Raw genomic sequence first — 22643 nt, 5'->3', positions numbered from 1 at the left:
CAGTGACTTATTTCCCTTATTATTTCTTATCTCCACCCAAACTGATTCTACATCTTGATCTTCTGAGAATCAGAACCATCTGACCTCTCAAGTGGGCATAAAAGATTCCATGACGTTATTTTGAAGAAATCTCTCTGGTGTCCTGGCTAACATTTATCCCTCAACCAACATCACTAAAACAGAGGCCGTGAAAGGCACTTTATAAATACAAAGGAGAAAAGGAACAGTCGGTAACAGGACATCAATTAGTCTCCTCGTGGAGAAATCAAGGAATCGACTCACTGTATGTAGGAAACAAAGCTGATTTATTTCATCGTTGTTTGACAGAGGGTGCAGAAAAGATTTAAAAGAATGATTCCAGGGATGAGGGACTTCAGTTACATGGATAGACTGGTGAAGCTGGGGTTGTTCTTCTTAGAACAGAGAAGGTTGAGAGGAGATTTGATGGAGGTGCTCTAAAATCATCAGGGGTCTGGACAGAGTAGAGAGAAAATATTCCCATTGGCGGAAGGATTGAGAACCAGAGGACACAGATTCAAGGTGATTGGCAAAAGAACCAAAGGCAACATGAGAAAAAACTTTTCTTTAAGCAGCGAGTGGTTAGGATCTGGAATGCACTGCCTGAAAGGGTGGTGGAGGCAGATTCAATTGTGGCTTTCAAAAAGGGAATTGGATAAGTACCGGAAATAAAACATTTGCAGGGCCACGGGGAAAGGGTGGGGAGTGGGACTTGCAGAGAGCCGGCACGGGCTCGACGGTCCGAAAGGCCTCCTTCTGTGCTGTAACCATTCTATGATTCTATGATATCCAGAAAATTAAACTCCAGCCCAGTTAGAGGGATTAATTACACCAGCAGCAACAAACTCCAACTGTCCAAGTGAACATGGTTCAGTCCTGGATGTGATTAACGGCAACAATAAAAGCAGAATCCAACCCCTGCAGTCACTTGTGAACTCGCTGGTGTGACTGAAGGTTGGATAAACGAGTGAAGCCCTTCCCACACTCGGAGCAGATGAATGGCCTCTCCCCAGTGTGAATGCGTTGGTGTGTCAGCAGGTTGGAAGAAAGAGTGAAGCCCTTCCCACACTCGGAGCAGATGAACGGCCTCTCCCCAGTGTGAGTGCGTTGGTGTTTCATCAGATCATTTCTGCTTTTATAGCTCTTTTCACAGTCAGAACATTTAAACGGTCTCTTACTGGTGTGAACAAGTTGGTGTTCAGTGAGGTGGGATGAACGAATGAATGCCTTCCCACACACAGAACAGGTAAAAGGTCTCTCCCCGGTATGAATACGCTGGTGAGCATGAAGCTCGAATGAATTAGTGAATCCATTTCCACACACAGAGCAGATGAACGGCCTCTCTCCTGTGTGAGCTCGCTGGTGACTCAGATGATGAGATGATTTAGCAAACCGTTTCCCACATACGGGACAGACGAACGGTCTCTCCCCAGTGTGAACTCGCTTGTGTTCAATGAGGTGTGAAGATGCAGTGAATTTCTTCCCACACACGGGACAGGTAAACGGCCTCTCCCCAGTATGAACACGCTGGTGTCTCACCAGGCTGGATGAACAAGTGAATCCTTTCTCACACACGGAGCAGGTGAACGGTCTCTCCCCAGTGTGAATTCGCTTGTGTGCCAGCAGGCTGGATGAATAAGTGAATCCCTTCCCACACACAGTGCAGGTGAACGGCCTCTCCCCAGTGTGAACTCGCTGGTGTTCAGTGAGGTGGGATGAACGAGTGAATCCCTTCCCACACGCAGGGCAGGTGAACGGCCTCTCCCTGGTGTGACTGCGTCGATGAGTTTCCAGCGCAGAGGGACAATTGAATCCCTTCCCACAGTCCCCACATTTCCATGGATTCTCCATGGTGCAGGTGTCCTTGTGTCTCTCCAGGTTTGACGATCAGTTGAAGCCTCGTCCACACACAGAACACGTGTACGGTTTCTCCCCGCTGTGAATGATGCGATGTTTTTTCAGGCTGTGTAACTGGTTGAAGCTCTTTCCACAATCAGGGCACTGGAACACTCTCACTCGGGTGTGTGTGTCTCGGTGCTTTTCCAGTCACATTGATGTTTGAAATCTTTTCCCACAGACAGAGCAGACAAACGTTTCTCCTTTCACATTCAAAGGCTGATGATATTCAAGTGAATCGAGTGACTCTGTCAGATCTTGATATGATTGGTTCGAGTTTCCCATCTGTAAATCCTCCTCTTCTAATATCCTGTAAAAGGTGTTTACGAAAGTCAGCACTGGAAGTGCAGGATAGAAATTGAGGACAGACAATCCTACTTTTTATGGAACATTCTTTCGTCTCTTGTTCCCCAAAGCTGTAAATTCCCATCCCACACACTCTCCCTCCACCCTGTGGTGAAATCCAAACTCATCGCACCACCTCCATCATTTCTTTCTTCCATCTGCAGTTTTCTCACTCCCTCTTCTCTGGTTGGGTTCAGTTCTACATCCCATGTGTGCAGACTGAGAATAAATGAGGAAATGATTTTCTCTCAAGGTCACTGGGACCCTAAAGCCCCGCCTGCCCTCTGCTCCTGTACCAAGATGGCCACACAGGCGCCCTGATCCTGTCCAAGAATTCAGCTAGTTACCCCGAGCGGTCGGGTCTATCATCGCAGGTCAAACATGGAGCCTGCGGGCTCATATTTGAGGCCTGAGGCCTACACCAGTGTTTATGAAGCTGCCCAGCCCACCCAGGGGTCTAATTCCTCCGCTGAGCCCACAAGCTCCTACCAACTCGCAGAATGTCACTTCCGCCTCAGACCACCTCCAACATTGGCACTGCGCCTGCTCAGAGCACAGCCCGGTCCCGTGCGCAGGGGGATTCTAGCTACAGAAGTAAACGTTGCAACATTTGGTAGTGAAATGGATTCATTCAGGATAGACAGCAGGGATTATTGCAGGAAATAACAAAGTGCAGCGAGAAAGGAAATGCAATGGATGTTGTGTCGATGGATTGTCAAAAGATGTTTGATAAGGTGCCGGATAGGAGACTTGTTGATCAAATTAAGGCTCATGGTATTAAAGAGAGTGGGGCAGTGTGGAGAGGAAGTTGGGTAAAGGTTAGAAAACAGAGAGTAGTGGTTAATGGATGTTCTTCAGACTGGAGGGATGTAAACAGTGGTGTCCCCAGGGTCAGTGTTGGGACCATTGCTCTTAATATAGAAACAGGGTCTGGGCTAGGGTATAAGCACATAAGAATTAGAAGCAGGAGTAGGCCCTTTGTCCCCTCGAGCCTGCTCCACCATTCAATAAGATCATATTGATTCATCAATTGATCCACCGCTACGAAAAACAATAATAAGAATAAAACCGGACGGACCACTCGGCATCGACCTCCGCACCGGCTACGGACCCGACAATGGCCCACCCAGCCCAGTCTTTCTCACCAACATCTGGGGACTTGTGCCAAAATTGGGAGAGATGGCCCAGACTAGTCAAGCAACAGCCTGACATCGTTATACTCACAGAATCATGCCTTTCAGCCAATATCCCAGATTCCTCCATCACCATCCCTGGGTATGTCCTGTCCCACCGGTAGCGGTACAGTAGTATACAGTCGGGAGGGTGTGGCCCGGAGTCCTCAACATTGACTCAGGACCCCATGAAGTCTCGTGGCTTCAGGTTAAGCATAGATAAGGAAACCTCCTGCTGATTACCACCTACTGCCCTCCTTCAGCTGATGAATCAGTACTCCTCCATGTTGAACACCACGTGGAAGAAGCACTGAGAGTAGCAAGCTGCACCGAATGTACTCTGGGTGGGGGACTTCAATGTCCATCAAGACTGGCTCGGTAGCACCACTACTGACCAGGTGGTGAGAGAAACAACACGAGGGAAAAAACCTACTTATGCCCATCCCTTCGGAAAGGGCGCGAGAGTGGGATCAGCGGCAAGCCTACAAAGGGCGTGAGTCAGCCGAGCAGACAGCCGAATGAGCACCAAGTGACCTGGGAGGATAAGAAATAAAAAGATTCAAAGTGTGGCATCACAGGAAAGCAGGGAAGTGATTGGTTGGTCAGTTTTTCTCTCTTTTCTTGGCATTGGTTTAAATTAAGAGCTGGGATTAAAAATCTAAACTTTCAAAACGTGAAAACTTAACTAAATACATTCGAGATGGCAGGGCAGGCAATGTGTTACTGCTGCTGCATGTGGGAGCTGGTTGACCCCATTGAGGTCCACGGTGACCACATCTGCAGTAAGTGTTGGCTGCTCGAGGAACTTCGGCTCCACGTTGATGAGCTGGAGTCCGAGCTGCAGACACTGCGACACATCAGGGAGGGGGAGAGTTACCTGGACCCTGTGTTCCAGGAGGCAGTCACACCCCTTAGATTAATTAATTCAACTTTGGCCCATGGTCAGGGACAGGAGGGTGTGACTACGAGCGAGGCAGCTGTGGGGATGCAGGGGGTAGTGATGGAGGATCCTCAGCCCTTGCAATTGTCCAACAGGTACGAGATTCGTGCTCCCTGCTTGGACACAGGCAGGGACTGCAGGGAGGATGAGCAAACTGACCACAGTGCCGTGGTACAGGAGGCCATTCAAGGGGGGTGGGGGGGAGTAAAAAGAAATGCTGTAGTGGTAGGAAACAGTATAGTTTTCTGCAGCCATGAGCGGGAGTCCTGAAGGCTGTGATGCCTGCACAGTTCCAAGGTTCAGGACATCGCCTCTGGGCTGGAGAGGAACTTGGAGTGGGAGGGGGAAGATCCAGTTGTCGTGGGCCACGTAGGTACCAATGACATAGGTAGAACAAAGAAAGAGGTTCTGCTGAGGGATTTTGAGCAGTTAGGGGCTAAATTAAAAAGCAGAACCCAGACAGCAATCTCTGGGTTACTACCCGAGCCACGTGCAAATGTGCATAGGGTAAATATGATCAGAGAGATGAATACGTGGCTCAAAGACCGGTGTGGGAGAAATGGGTTTCGATTCATGGGGCACTGGCACTGGCACCAGTACTGGGACAAGAGGGAGCTGCTCCGTTGGGACAGGCTTCACTTGAACCAGGCTTGTGCTTGTGTCCTGGCGAAGCGAATAACTAGGGCTGTAAAGAGGCCTTTAAACTAAATAGTGGGGGGGGGGGGGGGGGTTGGGGGGTGGGAGGGTTCAGGTGAGCGTAAATTTAAAAAGTCAAAGAGCAAGGAGAAGGCAATAGAGCAGGGTAGCGGTGGGGGAAATGATAACCAGAGTGTAACAGGAAGGGACAGAATGTATAAAAATAAGAGTGGAACAGACCGTGGGGTCAAAGCAGCGAAAAATGGTAAAAAGACAAAATGAAAAGCTCTTTATCTGAATGCACGGAGCATTCGTAACAAGATAGAAGAGTTAACGGCACAATGAGTATGATCGGAAAGCTATTACAAAGACGTGGTTGCAAGGTGACCAAGGCTGGGAACTGAATATTCAGGGGTATTTGACAATTTGGAATGATAGACAAAGGAAAAGGAGGTGGGGTAACTCTGTTAATAAACGATGAGATCAGTGCAGTGGTGAGAAATGATATTGGCTCAGAAGATCAAGATGTAGAATCAGTTTGGGTGGAGATAAGAAATAATAAGGGGAAGAAGTCACTGGTGGGTGTAGTCTATAGGCCCCCTAACAGTAGCTACACTGTTGGATGGAGTATAAATCAAGCAATAATCGATGCTTGTAAGAAAGGTACGGCAATAATCATGGGCGATTTTAATCTTCATATTCATTAGACAAATCAAATTGACCAACAGTTCATAGAGTGTTTCTGAGATGGTTTCCTTGAACAGTACGTTGCGGAACCAGCCATGGAGCAGGCTATCTTAGATCTGGTAGTGTAATGAGACAGGATTAATAAATGATCTCGTAGTTAAGGATCCTCTTGGAAAAAGTGAACATAACATGGTTGAATTTCAAATTCAGTTGGAGGGTGAGAAAGTCAGATCTCAACCCAGTGTTCTGATTCTAAATAAAGGCGACTACAAAGGTATGAAAACAGAACTAGGAATGTTCACTGATGACTGCACAGTGTTCAGTTCCATTTGCAACTCCTCAGATAATGGAGCAGTCCATGCCTGCTTACAGCAAGACCTGGACAACATTCAGGCTTGGGCTGATAAGTGGCAAGTAACATTCGCGCCACACAAGTGCCAGGAAATGACTATCTCCAACAAGCGAGAGTCTAACCACCGCCCCATAACATTCAAAGGCATTACCATCGCCGAATCCCCTCTTCTTCGGCGGTCCCTCGAATCGAGGATGACTTGCTTCAACGCCAAAAAGGGATGAGTTCAATGATTTCACAGGTGTTTCAATCAAGGCCCTAATATTGCAGGTCCCAAACTATATATTGAAGGGTGGAAGATGTCTGTGCGTGGATTTTTTTTTAAACATGTGGTGGCCGTTGCACACCAGCCACCACACGGGCTTGACAGAGCTTGGTCTTGGTCCAGTGGCAAGGGTTATCCAAGACGACTGGAGACCAGCTCTGCTGCACGGACCGAGCGCGCACACATATAGCAGTGTGGGCTGGCCCGTGCTGCCCCTGGACCCTCGACCCTTTTAGGTCCCAAACTCACGCCTCTCCTGGGCCCCGGTCACTTCCTTCGACAAACTCTTGCTCCTTCACCCCTCTTGCTGTGCCTGCCCGCACTGCAATGAGCGACCTGACTTCGCAGCCAACGCCATGTACAGTTGTAGCAGGACTTCTCTACTTTTATTCTCCATCCCCCTTGCAACAAAGGCCAACATTCCATTTGCCTTCCAAATTAATTGCTGTACCTGAATGCTAACTTTTTGTGTTTCATGTTACAAGGACCCACAGATCCCTCTGTACTACTGCATTTTGTAATCACTCCCCATTTAAATAATAATTTCCTGTTTTATTTTTCCTACCAAATTGGATAACTTCATATTTTTTTAACATTATACTCCATCTGCCAATTTTTTGCCCACCTGTCTATATCCCTTTGTAGATTCTTTGAGTCCTCCTCACTACTTGCCCAGTTAGCACAGGTTCGGTACACGGTAAATCTCCGTCTACATTATCCCATCAAACACTTGCAGAGCAAGTACAACACGGGTTAGATACAGCGTAAAACTCCCTCTACATTGTCCCATCAAAGACTGCCAGGGCAGGTACAGTACGAGTTAGACACAAAGTAAAGCTCCCTCTACAATATCCTAGTAATTATTCACAGGGCAGGTACAGGACGGGCAGGAGCAGTGGTCTATAAAGGCCCAGCAGTGGTCCCAGGTCAGCGGTAGTTCGGGGAGGACCGAGCAGCGGCCTATAAAGGCCCAGCCGTGGTCCCAGGTCAGCGGTAGTTCGGGGAGGACCGAGCAGCAGCCTATAAAGGCCCAGCAGCGGTCCCAGGTCGGCAGCAGTTTGGGGAGGAGCAGTGGCCTATAAAGGCCCAGCGGAGGTCCCAGGTCGGCGGCAGTTCAGGGAGGAGCGAGCGAGGACCGAGCAGCGGCCTATAAAGGCCCAGCAGCGGTCCCAGGTTGGCAGCAGTTCGGGGAGGAGTGAGCAGCGACCTATAAAGGCCCAGCGGGGTCCCAGGTCAGCGGCAGTTCGGGGAGGAGCAGCGAGCTGCAGCTGCCGCAGGGTCAAAAGTAAGAAAGAAGTAAAAAGGAATCGTAGTGTGATGTCACAGCCAAGAGGGTAAGGGATTGGCTGGTTGATTGGTGAGTAGTTTTTCTTTTTCTTCATCTTTTTTCTTTTTCTGATCAGTCAGAAACCTTTGGCATTGTTACCAATTAAGTTAATCTAAGGGTTAAGCCCAGACCAGTGTCATGCTCCTCCTGGGCTATTTGGGAAATCAGGGACACGACAACTACATGTGCAGGAAGTGTATCCAGCTGCAGCTCCTGACAGACCGCATTGCGGCACTGGAGCTGCGCATGGATTCACTCTGGAGCATCCACGATGCTGAGGATGTCGTGAATGGCAAGTTTAGTGAGTTGGACCACAGGTAAAGGTTACACAGCCAGGTAGGGAATGGGTGACCATCAGGCAGAGCAGTGGAAGGAAGGTAGTGCAGGGGTCCTCTGCGGTCATCTCCCTCCAAAACAGATACACCACTTTGTGATAGAGTATTCAAACAGGCTCATTTAGACAGACTGTGAAAATTCACAGACCCCCCAAGTCAAGACTGCTACATGCAGTTCGGCATGTTGCATTAACTCATCAATCAACTTGACATTTTCGGACCTTGGGTAGCGAGCCAATTAAAAGACTTTCAATTGAGCCAATAAGGTCAAAGAAAGCGAGTTCTTTTCTGTAAATTGATCCAGGTATAAAATACAGCCATTTTGACCATGTGTCTCAGTAAGACAAAGAAACTGGCAATTAGCCAGCAGTTTGTTGCTCTCTGCCAAGATTAAAAAGTTAAAACTACCATCGGAGTTCGTATTTCATTGGAAATTAAGAGATCTAACAATTTTGGCGCTGCGAGCAGGATCGCTGAGGAAAGAAACTGAATTTTGGACATCGGACCTATATATTGAGGTAAGGACTCCACTTTTTTTTTTAAAAAGTCCTCGGTCAAAAGTCTAAATTTGCCTCTCCTTCTATGCGATTCCGAAAACCTCCGGTTTGCGAACCCTCCGGTTGGTAGTCGGCTCGAGGTCCCATAGACGTCTAAACTTCGGCGGTGTGTTAGTTAATTAATCACCGACCTATTGATCGGCTAGCAGGCCTTCAACTCGAGACCCCAGTAAAGAACTCAGTAAAGAAATGGCAGCAGGAGATAAGGGCAAAGAATTGCCTACAACTGTTAAAGGTGGGCAGGCACCACCTGAAGTTTCTTTAGATTTAATTCTTGAACAGTTGAAAGAATACATAGAGCAACAATTCAACTTATCTAAAACCTGTATTAAGATCGAACAAAAGTACGGAACCTCCAAAGGACAATGGTCCTTGGACGAGATTAAAAGGGTCTGGGGAAAAACGACCCATATGAAAAATAAAGAGCGAACTAGATGGTCCCTAGCGGTTATGGGACAGATTCGAAACTGGAATGAAATTATAATGCGTTCCCAACATGATCGAGAACTGACCAGTACAAAGGATCAATTGCAAGCAGTTTGTGCACAGCTGCGACAGAAAAAGCTTGAACTTGAAAAGCTGGAAGCGGAAGTTAAAGATCTTAAAGGTGAAATTAAAGAATGGAAAAAATCATTAGGTCAAGAGACAGTAATAGGAAAAGGAAAATGTATTGATCAATTCCCAGGGTACCCATGTTTGGATAAATTAAAAGCGCAAACCCGAAGACACAACCGAGGAATAAATACGGTTTCTGAATCCTCCGACAATACAGTGTCGGAGGATGATGAAGAATTAGGGGTGCGCTTTGCCCCATTTAAAAAAAGACGAGTTGTAGTCAAATCAGAAGAGACTGCGGATGAGGGCGGAACCAAAAAAACAAAGAGAAGGGTGTACGAAGAATACTTAGTTCATGATCCGGCAGACCCAGAGAAAATTGATAAATGGTCCAAGGAATTGCCCAATCCAAAGAAAGGGGGAGTAAAAACGTGGGACCAATTGGACCGCTTAAGAAATATATATCAACTTCATCCCTGGGACGGAGTGCAAATTTTGACCATAATGGTGCCAAAAACACAGGGAAGAAAATTGCACGACAAGGTAGATGAAGCTTTGGGGCAGAATGAGCAAGAATTAGATGCAGGATGGGAGACGATTAAACACTGGCTGCAAGCCTTCAGTCCAGCTAAGACAGACTGGGGAAAAATTGCAGCCTGCCAACAGAAAGGAACAGAGGAGGTCCTGGAGTATGACGAGCGGTTTAGATGCACGTGGCTAGAACATTCGGGTATGAATAATACGGATGAGGAAATGGATGAACAAGCGTTTGGACCCCTGAAAGCAGCTTTCGTGGCAGGTCTAAAGCCAGAACTGTCCAAAATGCTTAAGGTAGTGTTACCGGACTGGGAAGGTAGAGGAACTACCTTTGCAGCATTGGTGGATCGATGTAACCAATTAGATCGGGATATGGGAGCTGAAGTCCGAGCTGCACAGGCTATGGGATGGAAATCCCAGGATTCCGATAAACAGTTATGAGGAAAATTACCCTGAAAATGTCATTATTGTGGGAAAGAAGGTCATTGGGCCAAGACGTGCAGGGCAAAACAGAAAGGTCGTGGCTGGGGAAGAGGTCGCAGCCAGGGATACAATTCAGCCAACAAGCCAGGCTTGTCACAAGATAACGACCTCATAGAAGCATTTAAGCGACTGACAATACAACAACAGAAGGAGTTACTTGGGATAGCAAAAAACGATTAGAGCCCACCCTGGCCCCCCTCCTCGCACTAATACAACAGAGAGGAGATGGGATATATATAACTGTGAGGGTGGGCGATAAGGATGTGGACTGTCTTTTAGACAGAGGGGCGGAATTAACATGCTTACCCCAACAATATGTAGACGATATCCTGCTAGCTTCAAACACGGAAGTACAGCATGAACAAGATTTACGAGCTTTGCTGGATCACCTTCGGCTGAAAGGACATAAAGCCAGCATCGACAAAGCACAAATCACAAAGGAGGATAACCATGGCCCCAGGCACTACCAATAGTGCTATGTAGCATTAGGGCAACCCCGAACAGAACTACAGGTCTAAGCCCATTTGAAATTTTAACAGGAAGACCCATGCCGCTGCCAGGAACCAACGATTTATGGAAAGCTGATGTTCACTTAATGAGTGACACTTTGTTATCATACTGTCAGAACTTAACCAATGCTATTAGTTCTGTTTCCCGACAGGTATCGGCAGCTTGGGGTAATCCACCCGAAGGAGGACACGACATCATCCCGGGAGTCTTGGTGTATGTGAAAAAGTTGCATAAAAAACCTTTGGGTGCCAAGTGGGAGGGACCTTATCAAGTGTTATTGACCACCCAGGCAGCTGTTAAAGTCCAAGGAAAGAAAGCCTGGATCCGTTAAACGAGCACCCGTAACTGAAGCTGAAATCTAATTATTGATTGTAGGTATTATAGGCATAGGCCTACTTCTTACTAGCCGACCCTCTGCACCAAAGGGAAATAGTAGGGTAGCAAGGGAATTACATGTAAATACCTTTTTATATACATCATACATTTATGCCAAACAAGGTAACATTTCTAGTTGTTGGGTGTGTGCACATATTCCTATTCACTCAAAGGGAGGGATTTCCTTGAGGCCAGTTCCCTTGAATATCTCGGAAATGGCTGAGTGGATAATTAATTAAAATAAAACAGGCAATGCATTTCAGGATACGGAAAACTGGGCACGTAAATGGAAGTCAGCAGGTTACAATCTGACTACCTTTGAAGGGGGGTACCAACCGTGCTACAATAATTCCAAACGGCCCCCATTTTTTGTTATCACTAATACAACGGGACTAGGAAGACCGGGGAAATCGGTCTGTCTGATTAGAAACATCAAAGGAGGCCAAAATATGGGGTATAGTAACTGCTCCCGGAATTATAATATAATCAAGCCACGGAACCGTCCAAACTGGGCCGATGTGGGAATTTTTAACGTAACGGGGATTCTGAATAAAACAAATGGAAAAGCCTGGACAGGCCCCGGAGTGTTGCTGACAAAGAAACAGCTAACATTCATTGCATATAATGGCACCTATTGGGTGTGTGGCCATAGGCCTACCCTTGGCTGCCCCAGAATTGGATGGGATCCTGCTATTTAGCCTACATTGTGCCTTATATGTATCATATAAAGTTACTGTCGGAACATTTACACCGTCCTAAGAGAGCTATCACAGAAACAGAGAGGTTCTTTGCCATCCTGATCCCTGGGTATGGGACCGCCAAACTGGCAAGGGAATCCATTAACATGGCATCCGTTGTGGAACGAGTAGCCAATGATACCTCGGAGGCCCTAGTTAAAATCAATGCAGAAATGGTAGCAATCCGCAGTCGCCCTACAGAATAGACTGGCCCTTGATTACATCCTGGCTGAAAAGGGAGGTACTTGCACCCTACTCGGAACTGAGTGTTGCACATATATCCCAGATAGCTCCGAAGAAATTACCCACTTAGCGGAGCATATCCAATAGGAGGTAGAAAAACTTAAGCAACCCCCATCATTCACTTTGTGGAGTGGAGCCACTGAATGGCTAGGTTCAATAGGAACTTCATTGGTGGAAGGTTTAATTCTATTTGTTGTAATTGTTTTACTTTTATATTGTTTGTTTATGTTGATTAAATGTTGTTGCGCCAGGCGGCTGTAGCTGCTGTCCCGCAGGTGAGACACCTTGCAGGTCCCAGCAGACCATCTGTATGTGGAACAGGAGTATGTTATGCTTAAGGAAAGGTTGTTTACTGGTTGAATTAAAATATTGATTTGGATTAAATTGGAATAAGGTTAATTAACCTATTAAAACCAGACTTCCATTGTGGCCACGATGGAACTCGGGTTGGTGTAAATTTGTGTGGAAGCTACTAGTCCGGACATGTGGCGAAACACATCAACAAATTTTAGAAGGAAACTCTATTAACATGTATGAAATTATTTTGTAGAATGTTTAACCAGTGATACCTGATGTTTTATGATTCAGTTTGTGAAAGAATCAAAGGGGGGATTGATAGAGTATTCAAACAGGCTCATTAAGACAGACTGTGAAAATTCACAGACCTCCAAGTCAAGGCTGCTACGCAGTTCGGCATGTTGCATTAACTCATCAATCAACTTGACATTTTCGGACCTTGAGTAGCGAGCTAATTAAAACGTTAAAAGACTTTCGATTGAGTCAATAAGGTCAAAGAAGGCGAGTTCTTTTCTGTAAATTGATCCAGGTATAAAATACAGCCATTTTGACCATGTGTCTCAGTAAGACAAAGAAACTGGCAATCAGCCAGCAGTTTGTTGCTCTCTGCTAAGATTAAAAAGTTAAAACTACCATCGGAGTTCGTATTTCATTGGAAATTAAGAGATCTAACACTTTAGGTACTGTTGGGGGAGATGACTCATCAGGGGAAGGCAGCAGCAGCCAAGTCCATGGCACCAGGGCTGGCTCTGCTGCACAGGAGGGCAGAAAAAGAGTGGGGGAGCTATAGTGATAGGGTATTCGATTGTAAAGGGTATAGATAGGTGTTTTTGCGGCCACAAACGAGATTCCAGGATGGTATTTTGCCTCCCTAGTGCAAGGGTCAAGGATGTCTTGGAGCGGCTGCAGCGCATTCTGGAGGGGGAGGGTGAACAGCCAGCTGCCGTGGTACATATAGGCATCAACGATATAGCTAAAAAACGGGATGAGGTCCTACAAGCTGAATTTAGGGAGCTAGGAGTTAAATTAAAAAGTAGGATCTCAAAAGTAGTAATCTCAGGATTGCTACCAGTGCCACGTGCTAGTCAAGAGTAGGAATTTCAGGATAGCTCAGATGAATACGTGGCTTGAGGAATGGTGCAAGGGGGAGAGATTCAAATTCCTGGGACATTGGAACCGGTTCTGGGGGAGGTGGGACCAGTACAAACTGGGCGTTTTGCAACTGGCCAGGAACAAAACCGATGTCCTCTGCGGAGTGTTTGCTAATACCGTTGGGGAGGGTTTAAACTAAAATGGCAGGGGGATGGGAATCTATGCAGGGAGACAGAGGGAAGGAAAAAGGGGGCAGAAGCAAAAAGTAGGAAGGAGAAAAGCAAGAGTGGAGGGCAGAGAAATCGAGGGCAAAACTCAAAAAGGGCCACATTACAACATAATTTAAAAAGGACAAAGAGTGTTAAAAAAACAAGCGTGAAGGCTTTGAGTCTCAAAGCGAGGAGCATTCGTAATAAGGTGGATGAACTGACTGCGCAGATAGCTGTTAACGGGTATGATGCAATTGGGATTACGGAGACATGGCTCCAAAGTAACCAAGGTTGGGAACTGAACATCCAGAGGAATTCAATATTTAGGAAGGACGGACAGGAAGGAAAAGGAGGTGGGATAGCGTTACTGGTTAAAGAGGAGATTAACGCAACATCAAGGAAGGACATTAGCGTGAATGATGTGGAATCTATATGGGTAGAGCTGCGAAATACCAAAGGGCAGAAAACGTTAGTGGGAGTTGTGTACAGACCACCAAACAGTAGTAGGGAGATTGGGGATGGCATCAAACAGGAAATTAGGGACTGCAATAAGGGTACAGCAGTTATCATGGGTGACTTTAATCTACATATTGATTGGGCTAACCAAACTGGTAGCAATACGATGGAGGAGGCTTTCCTGGAGTGTATTAGGGATGGTTTTCGAGACCAATATGTCGAGGAACCAACTAGAGAGCAGGCCATCCTAGACTGGGTCTTGTGTAACGAGAGAGGATTAATTAGCAATCTTGACGTGTGGGGCCCGTTGGGGAAGAGTGACCATAATATGGTAGAATTCTTCATTAAGATGGAGAGTGACACAATTAATTCAAAGACTAGGGTCCTGAACCTAAAGAAAAGAAACTTCAACGGTATGAGACGTGAATTGGCTAGGATAGACTAGAGAATGACACTTAATATGGCAGGGGGATGGGAACCTATGCAGGGAGACAGAGGGAAGCAGAATGGGGGCAGAAGCAAAAGATAGAAAGAAGAAAAGTAAAAGTGGAGGGCCACATTGCAGCAAAATTCTAAAGGGGCAAAGTGTGTTAAAAAGACAAGCCTGAAGGCTCTGTGCCTCAATGCGAGGAGTATTCGTAATAAGGTGGACGAATTAACTGCACAGGCAGCAATTAATGAATATGATATAATTGGCATCACGGAGACATGGCTCCAGGGTGACCAAGGCTGGGAACTCAACAACCAGAGGTATTCAACATTCAGGAAGGATAGACAGAAAGGAAAAGGAGGTGGGATAGCGTTGCTGGTTAAAGAGGAAATTAACGCAATAGTAAGGAAGGACATTAGCTTGGATGACGTGGAATCTGTATGGGTGGAGCTGCGGAATACCAAAGGGCAGAAAACGCTAGTGGGAGTTGTGTATAGACCACCAAACAGTAGAAGTGAGGTTGGGGACAGCATCAAACAAGAAATTATGGAAGCATGCAATAAAGGTACAGCAGTTACCATGGGCAAGTTTAATCTACATGGAGATTGGACTTACCAAACTGGTAGCAATGCGGTGGAGAAGGATTTCCTGGAGTGTATTAGGGATGCTTTTCTAGACCAATATGTTGAGGAACCATCTAGAGGGCTGGCCATCCTAGACTGGATGATGTGTAATGAGAAAGGACTAATTAGCAATCCTGTTGTGCGAGGCCCCTTGGGGAAGAGTGACCATAATATGGTAGAATTCTTTATTAAGATGGAGTGACACAGTTAATTCAGAGACTAGAGTCTTGAACTTAAGGAAAGTTAACTTCGATGGTATGAGACGTAAATTGGCTAGAATAGACTGACAAATGATGCTTAAAGGGTTGACGGTGGATAAGCAATGGCAAACATTTAAAGATCACATGGATGAACTTCAACAATTGTACATCTCTATCTGGAGTAAAAATAAAACAGGGAAGGTGGCTCAACCATGGCGAACAAGGGAAATTAAGGATAGTGTTAAAACCAAGCAAGAGGCATATAAATTGGCCAGAAAAAGCAGCAAACCCGAGGACTGGGAGAAATTTAGAATTCAGCAGAGGATGACAAAAGGTTTAATTAGGAGGGGGAAAATAGAGTATCAGAGGAAGCTTGCCAGGAACATAAAAACTGACTGCAAAAGCTTCTGTAGATATATGAAGAGAAAAAGATTAGTGAAGACAAACGTAGCTCCCTCGCAGTCAGATTCAGGTGAATTTATAATGGGGAACAAAGAAATGGCAGACCAGTTGAACAAATACTTTGGTTCTGTCTTCACAAATGAAGACACAAATAACCTTCCGGAAATGCAAGGGGACCGAGAGTCTCATGGGAAGAGGAACCGAAGGAAATCCTTATTAGGCGGGAAATTGTGATAGGGAAATTGATGGGATTGAAGGTCGATAAATCCCCGGGGCCTGATAGTCTGCATCCCAGAGTATTTAAATAAGTGGCCATAGAAATAGTGGATGCATTGGTGATCATTTTCTAACAGTCTATCGACTATGGATCAGTTCCTATGGACTGGAGGATAACTAATGTAACACCACTGTTTAAAAAAGGAGGAAGAGAAAAAAACGGGTAATTATAGACCGATTAGCCTGACATCAGTAGTGGGGAAAACGTTGGAATCAATCATTAAAGATGAAATAGCAGCGCATTTGGAAAGCAGTGACAGGATCGGTCCAAGTCAGCATGGATTTATGAAAGAGAAATCATGCTTGACAAATCTTCTGGAATTTTTTGAAGATGTAACTAGTAGAGTGGACAATGGAGAACCAGTGGATGTGGTGTATTTGGACTTTCAAAAGGCTTTTGACAAGGTCCCACACAAGAGATTAGTGTGCAAAATTAAAGCTCATGGTATTGGGGGTAATGTACTGAAGTGATGGAGAACTCGTTGGCAGACAGGAAGCAGAGAGTCGGGATAAATGGGTCCTTTTCAGAATGGCAGTGACTAGTGGGGTGCCGCAGGGCTCAGTGCTGGGACCCCAGCTATTTACAATATACATTAATGATTTAGATGAAGGAATTGAGTGTTATATCTCCAAGTTTGCAGATGACACTAAGCTGGGTGCCTGTGTGAGCTGTGAGGAGGACGCTAAGAGGCTGCAGGGTGACTTGGATAAGTTAGGTGAGTGGGCAAATGCATGGCAGATGCAGTATAATGTGGATAAATGTGAGGTTATCTACTTTGGGGGCAAAAACAGGAAGGCAGATTATTATCTGGTGACAGTTTTGAAAAAAGGGGAGGTGCAAAGAGACCTGGGTGTCATGGTGCATCAGTCATTGAAGGTAGGCATGCAGGTACAGCAGGCAGTAAAGAAAGCAAATAGCATGCTGGCCTTCATAGCGAGGGGATTCGAATATAGGAGCAGGGACGTTTTACTGCAGTTGTACAGAGCCTTGGTGAGACCACACCTTGAGTATTGTGTGCAGTTTTGGTCTCCTGTTCTGAGGAAGGACGTGCTTGTTATTGAGGGAGTGCAGCGAAGGTTCACCAGACTGATTCCCAGGATGGCAGGACTGACAATGGAGGAAAGACTGGATCGGCTAGGCTTATACTCACTGGAATTTAGAAGAATGAGAGGGGATCTCATAGAAACTTATAAAATTCTGATGGGACTGGACAGGTTAGATACAGGTAGAATGTTCCCGATGTTGGGGACGTCCAGAACCAGGGATCACAGTCTAAAGATAAGGGGCTAGCCATATAGGACCGAGATGAGAAGTAACTTTTTCACCCAGAGAGTTGTGAACCTGTGGAATTCTCTGCCACAGAAAGTTGTTGAGTCCAGTTCGTTGGACATATTCAAAAGGGAGTTAGATGTGGCCCTTATGGCTAAAGGGATCAGGGAGTATGGAGAGAAGGCAGGGTGGGGTACTCAGGTTGCATGATCAGCCATGATCATATTGAATGGCGGTGCAGGCTCGAAGGGTCGAATGGCCTGCTCCTGCACCTATTTTTTATGTTTCTGTAAAAAAGAGTGTAAAGTTTCCTCTACACTACCCCATCAAACACTTGCAGGGCAGGTACAGCAATGATTAGACACAGAGTAAAGCTCCATCTACACTATCCCACAAGATACACCCAGGGCAGTTACGACACTGGTTAGATACAGAGTAAAGCTACCTCTACACTGTCCCTTCAAACAATGCCAGGGCAGGTAGTGTACGGGTTAGATACAGAGAAAAGCTTCCCCTACAACAACCCATCAAACGCTCACAGGGCAGGGAGAGCATGGATTACATACAGAGCAAAGCTCCATCTGCAGTGTCCCATCAATCACTCACAAGGCAGGTACAGCACAGGTTATGCAGAGAGTAAAGCTCTCTCTACACTGTCCCATCAAACACTCCCAGGGCAGGTACAGCACGGGTTAGATAGAGGAAAGCTCCCTGTACAGTGCCCCATCAAACACTCTCAGGGCAGGTATAGCACCGGTTAGATACAGAGTAAACCTCACTCTACACTGTCCCATCAAAGACTGCGAGGGCAGGTACAGGGTGAGTTAGATACAGAATAAAATTCCCTCTACATTGCTCCGTCCAAAATTCCCAGGGCAGGTACAGCATGGGTTAGGCAGAGAGTGAAGCTCCCTCTACACTATCCCATCAAAAGCTCCCAGGGCACGTACAGCACAAGTTAGATAAACATGTAAATCTCAGTCTACCTTATCCGATCAAACACTCCCAGTGCAGGCACAGCACGGGTTTAGATACAGAGTAAATCTCCTTTATTACAACAGTGACTACAATCCAAAAGTACTTCATTGGCTGTAAAACGCTTTGAGAGGTCCGATGGTCTTGAAAAGCACTAAATAAATCCAAGTCTTTCTCTCTCGACATTGTCCCATCAGACACTGCCAGCCCATAATGAGCAAGGCTCAGGGAGGTTGGTTGCTAGGCACTGCAGTGATGTCATAAAGCAGGCCATTTAGCCCAGGTGGTCCTCTCCGTGTCCCTTTAAAGGTGGAGAGCTGGGACATCCTGTCTCAATACAAATCCCCCTGTTCATACTGAGAATCCCCGGGGAAGGCCCAAGGCCCTGAGTGTGGAACACAATCAAGGGGGAAAAGAGGAGGAGAGCTGGGATATCCTGTCTCAATACACATCCCCCTGTTCATACTGAGAATCCCCAGGGAAGGCCCAAGGCCCAGAGTGTGGAACACAACCAAGGGGGAAAGAGGAGGAGACACGGTACAGTGTGGGAGATGAGGGAGGAGTCTGCTCATTCCCAGGGGCAGATCAGACAAAGTGCTTTTGAGTGGTGGGTCCAGCAATGAAACTGAAACGAAACCGAAACGAAACCATAGGAATAAATAAAGATCCAATCCAAGGGAACAAACAATGGGTCACTGGGCAGAAATCACAACCAGCCCAAAATTATTCAATGGGCAAGCATCGATTGCTTATTGTGGGAAATTCCACACTTCAACCATCCATTGAGTGAAGAAGGGTTTCCTAACATCTCTCCTGAATGGCCTGGCTCTGATTTTAAGGTTATGTTCCCTCGTCCTAGACACCCCAAGCAGAATAACTTTCTCTCTATCTACCCAAGCAATTGCTTTCAAAATCCCACTAAATTCCCAGAGACTAGGTGGAGTATGGGTTAGATACAGAGTAAAGTTTCCTCTACACTGCTGCAGGGCAAACTTCAGTGTCCGCCTCGACCGTGCTGAGCAGCTTATCAATTAAAATTCAGCAGCAGTACGATCTGCCACTGCACTGAAAACTTTCCACCCGCAGCTCCTGATCAGCTTCAGGTTAAAGCTCCCTCTAAACTGTCCCATCAAGCACTCCCAGGGCAGGGACAGCACGAATTAGATACACAGTAAATCTGTGTCAGAGGAAACTGTACCCCAGTGACAGTCAGTGCCAGAGGAAACTGTACCCCAGTGAGAGTCAGTGCCAGAGGAAACTGTACCCCAGTGAGAGTCAGTGCCAGAGGAAACTGAACCCCAGTGAGAGTCAGTGCCAGAGGAAACTGTACCCCAGTGAGAGTCAGTGCCAGAGGAAACTGTACCCCAGTGAGAGTCATTACAATTCGAAATATCTTCAGTTATCAGCAACAAATTGCTTTAATATGGTGCCTTAAATGTAGTAAAATGTCCCAAGGCACTTCACAGCACCTTATCAAACAAAAATTTGACACCCAATCATGTAAAGAAATATTAGCACAAGTGACTAAATGCTTGTTCAAAAGGATAGGTATTAAGGAGTATTGTAGAGACGTTTAGGGAGGGAATTCCAGAGCTTATGGCCTCAGCTGCTGAAGGTACGGCCACCAATATTGGAGGGATGAAAATTGGGGCTGCTCAAGAGGCCAGAATTGGAGGAATGGAAAGATCTCTGAGGGTTGTAGGGCTGGAGGAGGTTACAGCAATAGGGAGGGGCAAGGTCCTGGACGGATTTCAAAACAAGGATGAGCATTTTGAAATCAAGGCATTGATGGAGCAGGGGCCAATGTAGTTCAGCGAGCTCAGGGGTGATGGGTGAAAGGAAATTGGTACAAGTTGGGATGAGAGGGCTGAGGACAGATTGCGTAGAATAGGCCTATATTCTCTGGAGTTTAGAAGAATGGAAGGTGATATAATTGAAACATATAAAATTCTTAGAAGGATTGACAAGGGCTGGATAGTCTCGAACTTTATTAGGATAAGAGATCTGCCATTTAAAACTGAGATGTGATATTCTTCACTTTTGTGAGTCTTTGAAAATCTCTATCGAATAGAGATCTTACTGAATGGAGGAGCAGATGGGAGGGGCTATACGGCCTACGCTTGCTGCTATTTCTTGTGTTCTTGAATAAGGATACGGGCAGGAGTGTTTTTGATGAACTTAAATTTACGGAGAGTGCATGGTGTGAGGCCGATCAGAAAAGCACTGGAGTAGTCCAATGTGGTGGTAAAAGAGGCATGGATGAGGGTTTGAGCGGATGAGGGTTTGAGCAGATGAGCTGAGGAAAGGGTAGAGACCACTGGTGTTAGAGGTGGAAGTAAACGTACTTGGTGATTGAGGGAATACGGGTTCAGAAGCTCATCCCGAGGTCAAGTACAATGCCAATCAATAAATTGCAACTCTCCATATCTGTGTTTCAGTATATTAGAATACTACATACCTCGAGTGATCAATACTTCAATATTCGTAGTTATCAATATATTTACTTATAATTCTAAATGTTCATGAATGAATAATTGATTCTATCGGTGATAGGTCGTGCTGGTATTTCAGATTGGTCTGTGCATCGTGATCAGTGAATTGACAACGTGCTTCCGGTTCAATCTTTCCAATGGCTTTCTCACCAGATGGGAAATATTTGAACATTGAGATCTGATGGTGTCGGTGTGAGTTCAGTCCCACCTAATGTAGAGACCGGTCCATCTGCTGGGCTCTGCCTCAAACTGGAGTCACCTCTTAGATCAAAGCCCTTTACTCTAAAACACACACAAGATTCACTGTGACTGTGTGTTGAGAGACAGAAACTGATCTCACTTCACATCCCATTGCACGGCCTCATGCTGGATAATTGTGCTCGGTGGTCACTCTCCCAGTCTCATTTCCTGCCTTACCTTGTAACCTGTGTGTACTGTCTACAGGACCGGTGTGTATCTGAGTAAATGGCACTTTCTCTTATCTTTCTCCCCAGTCGATCTATTGAAGCGCTTTCAATCAGAAGGGGCTCACTGGTTGGTGCTCTCAAAATCCTGTGCTGGTTCACCTGCTGTTGTTTCTCAGTCCACAATCCCTGTTTCCTTCCAGCTGTGGAACTTTCTCAATTACTCCGCCATTTACCGGGAGATCTAATTATGGCAGGGCAGAAAATTAGAAAAATATTAATGTTGTGAAGTGGAATGCAGTATAAAGTGTTTTTACAATGTTTCAGAAAAGTATATGTCCAGTATTTCTGTTTGATTCCGTCCTTTTCCTCAGATCTCTGTCCCGCTCATCTGGACTCTCAGAAAATCACCAGAATTCTCCCCGGGTTACACATTGTCTGATCTCACTGGGCCCATCCTTTCCGGGTTACACGCTGTCTGATCTCACCGGGCCTCCGGGTTACACGCTGTCTGATCTCACTGGGCCTCCGGGTTACACGCTGTCTGATCCCACTGGGCCCCCGGGTTACACGCTGTCTGATCTCACTGGGCCCCCGGGGTTACACACTATCTGATCTCACTGGGCCCCCGGGTTACAAACTGTCTGATCCCACTGGGCCCCCGGGTTACACACTGTCTGATCTCACTGGGCCCCCGGGTTACACACTGTCTGATCTCACTGGGCCCCCGGGTTACACACTGTCTGATCGCACTGGTCCCCCGGGTTACACACTGTCTGATCCCACTGGGCCCCCGGGGTTACACACTGTCTGATCTCACTGGGCCCCCGGGTTACACACTGTCTGATCTCACTGGGCCCCCGGGTTACACACTGTCTGAGCTCACTCTATCTCCCGCATGTCCCCAAACCCTGAGTTCCGGGGCTGTGTTCAGTTCGGTATTTTCCCTCACAGACGAACCGCACCCTCCCCGCCCGCCGGCCGAACGCTCTGCCCCAGCCCCAGCCGCCCACCATCAGTCCGGTTCCCTGCGGCCCCCCGTTCCCCACATTGTCCAACCGCTGCCCACAGCAAACTGCGCCGCATCCGGGGACTGGGGGTGTGGAGGCACCGAGCATGCGCACTGCGGCCACAGAGCGCGTTCCTGCAAAAATTAATGACTCTCAGAGCATCCGGACCGTCTATTAGCTGCACGCAGCAGATTGCCAGCCACTCCCACCAATAGGAGCCGGCAGCGCCACAGTGCCCCTGTGATGAAGGCGCGCTGGGCAGCTCGGGGGTCACGTGGCTCCTGATTTCAAAAATTGCTGCCGTTCAACCGTTGCCAGGAAACGTCATAGCCCCGCCCACAACCCACGTGACATCACATGTGGCGGTCGGTGCTGAGAGGCGGGACCGCTCGTAGTGCGCCTGCGCCGGACTCCCAGCTCACTCAATCGCACACTCCTGAAGTATTAATAATAACTTTTCTGTATAGAGCGCCTTTAACGGAGTAAAACGTCCCAAGGCGCTTCACAGCAGTGTTACAGAACACAACACATACATTT

General features: G+C 46.7%; 1 protein-coding gene across 9 annotated transcripts in view; it reads right to left on the bottom strand.

The window, feature by feature from the left end:
* Positions 1-22196, bottom strand: part of LOC139257131 (zinc finger protein 436-like) — a 53869-nt gene extending 31673 nt beyond the window's left edge. For 2 of the 9 annotated variants that reach the window (XR_011592229.1, XR_011592227.1), the window contains exons 1-2: positions 22110-22196; positions 21110-21340 (exon numbers count right to left, since the gene is read on the bottom strand). Coding sequence is in view for 6 of the 9 variants with exons in the window: in XM_070874399.1 (XP_070730500.1) it covers positions 943-1869 (927 nt within the window). In the remaining 3 variants the exon portion in view is untranslated. The other 7 variants (XM_070874399.1, XR_011592228.1, XM_070874398.1 and 4 more) reach the window with 7 other exon arrangements.
* Positions 22197-22643: the final 447 nt, after the last annotated feature.

Source organism: Pristiophorus japonicus, unplaced genomic scaffold (genome assembly GCF_044704955.1).
Source record: "Pristiophorus japonicus isolate sPriJap1 unplaced genomic scaffold, sPriJap1.hap1 HAP1_SCAFFOLD_806, whole genome shotgun sequence".
NCBI lineage: Eukaryota > Metazoa > Chordata > Chondrichthyes > Pristiophoridae > Pristiophorus > Pristiophorus japonicus.
This window is presented reverse-complemented; position numbering and strand designations above follow the sequence as displayed.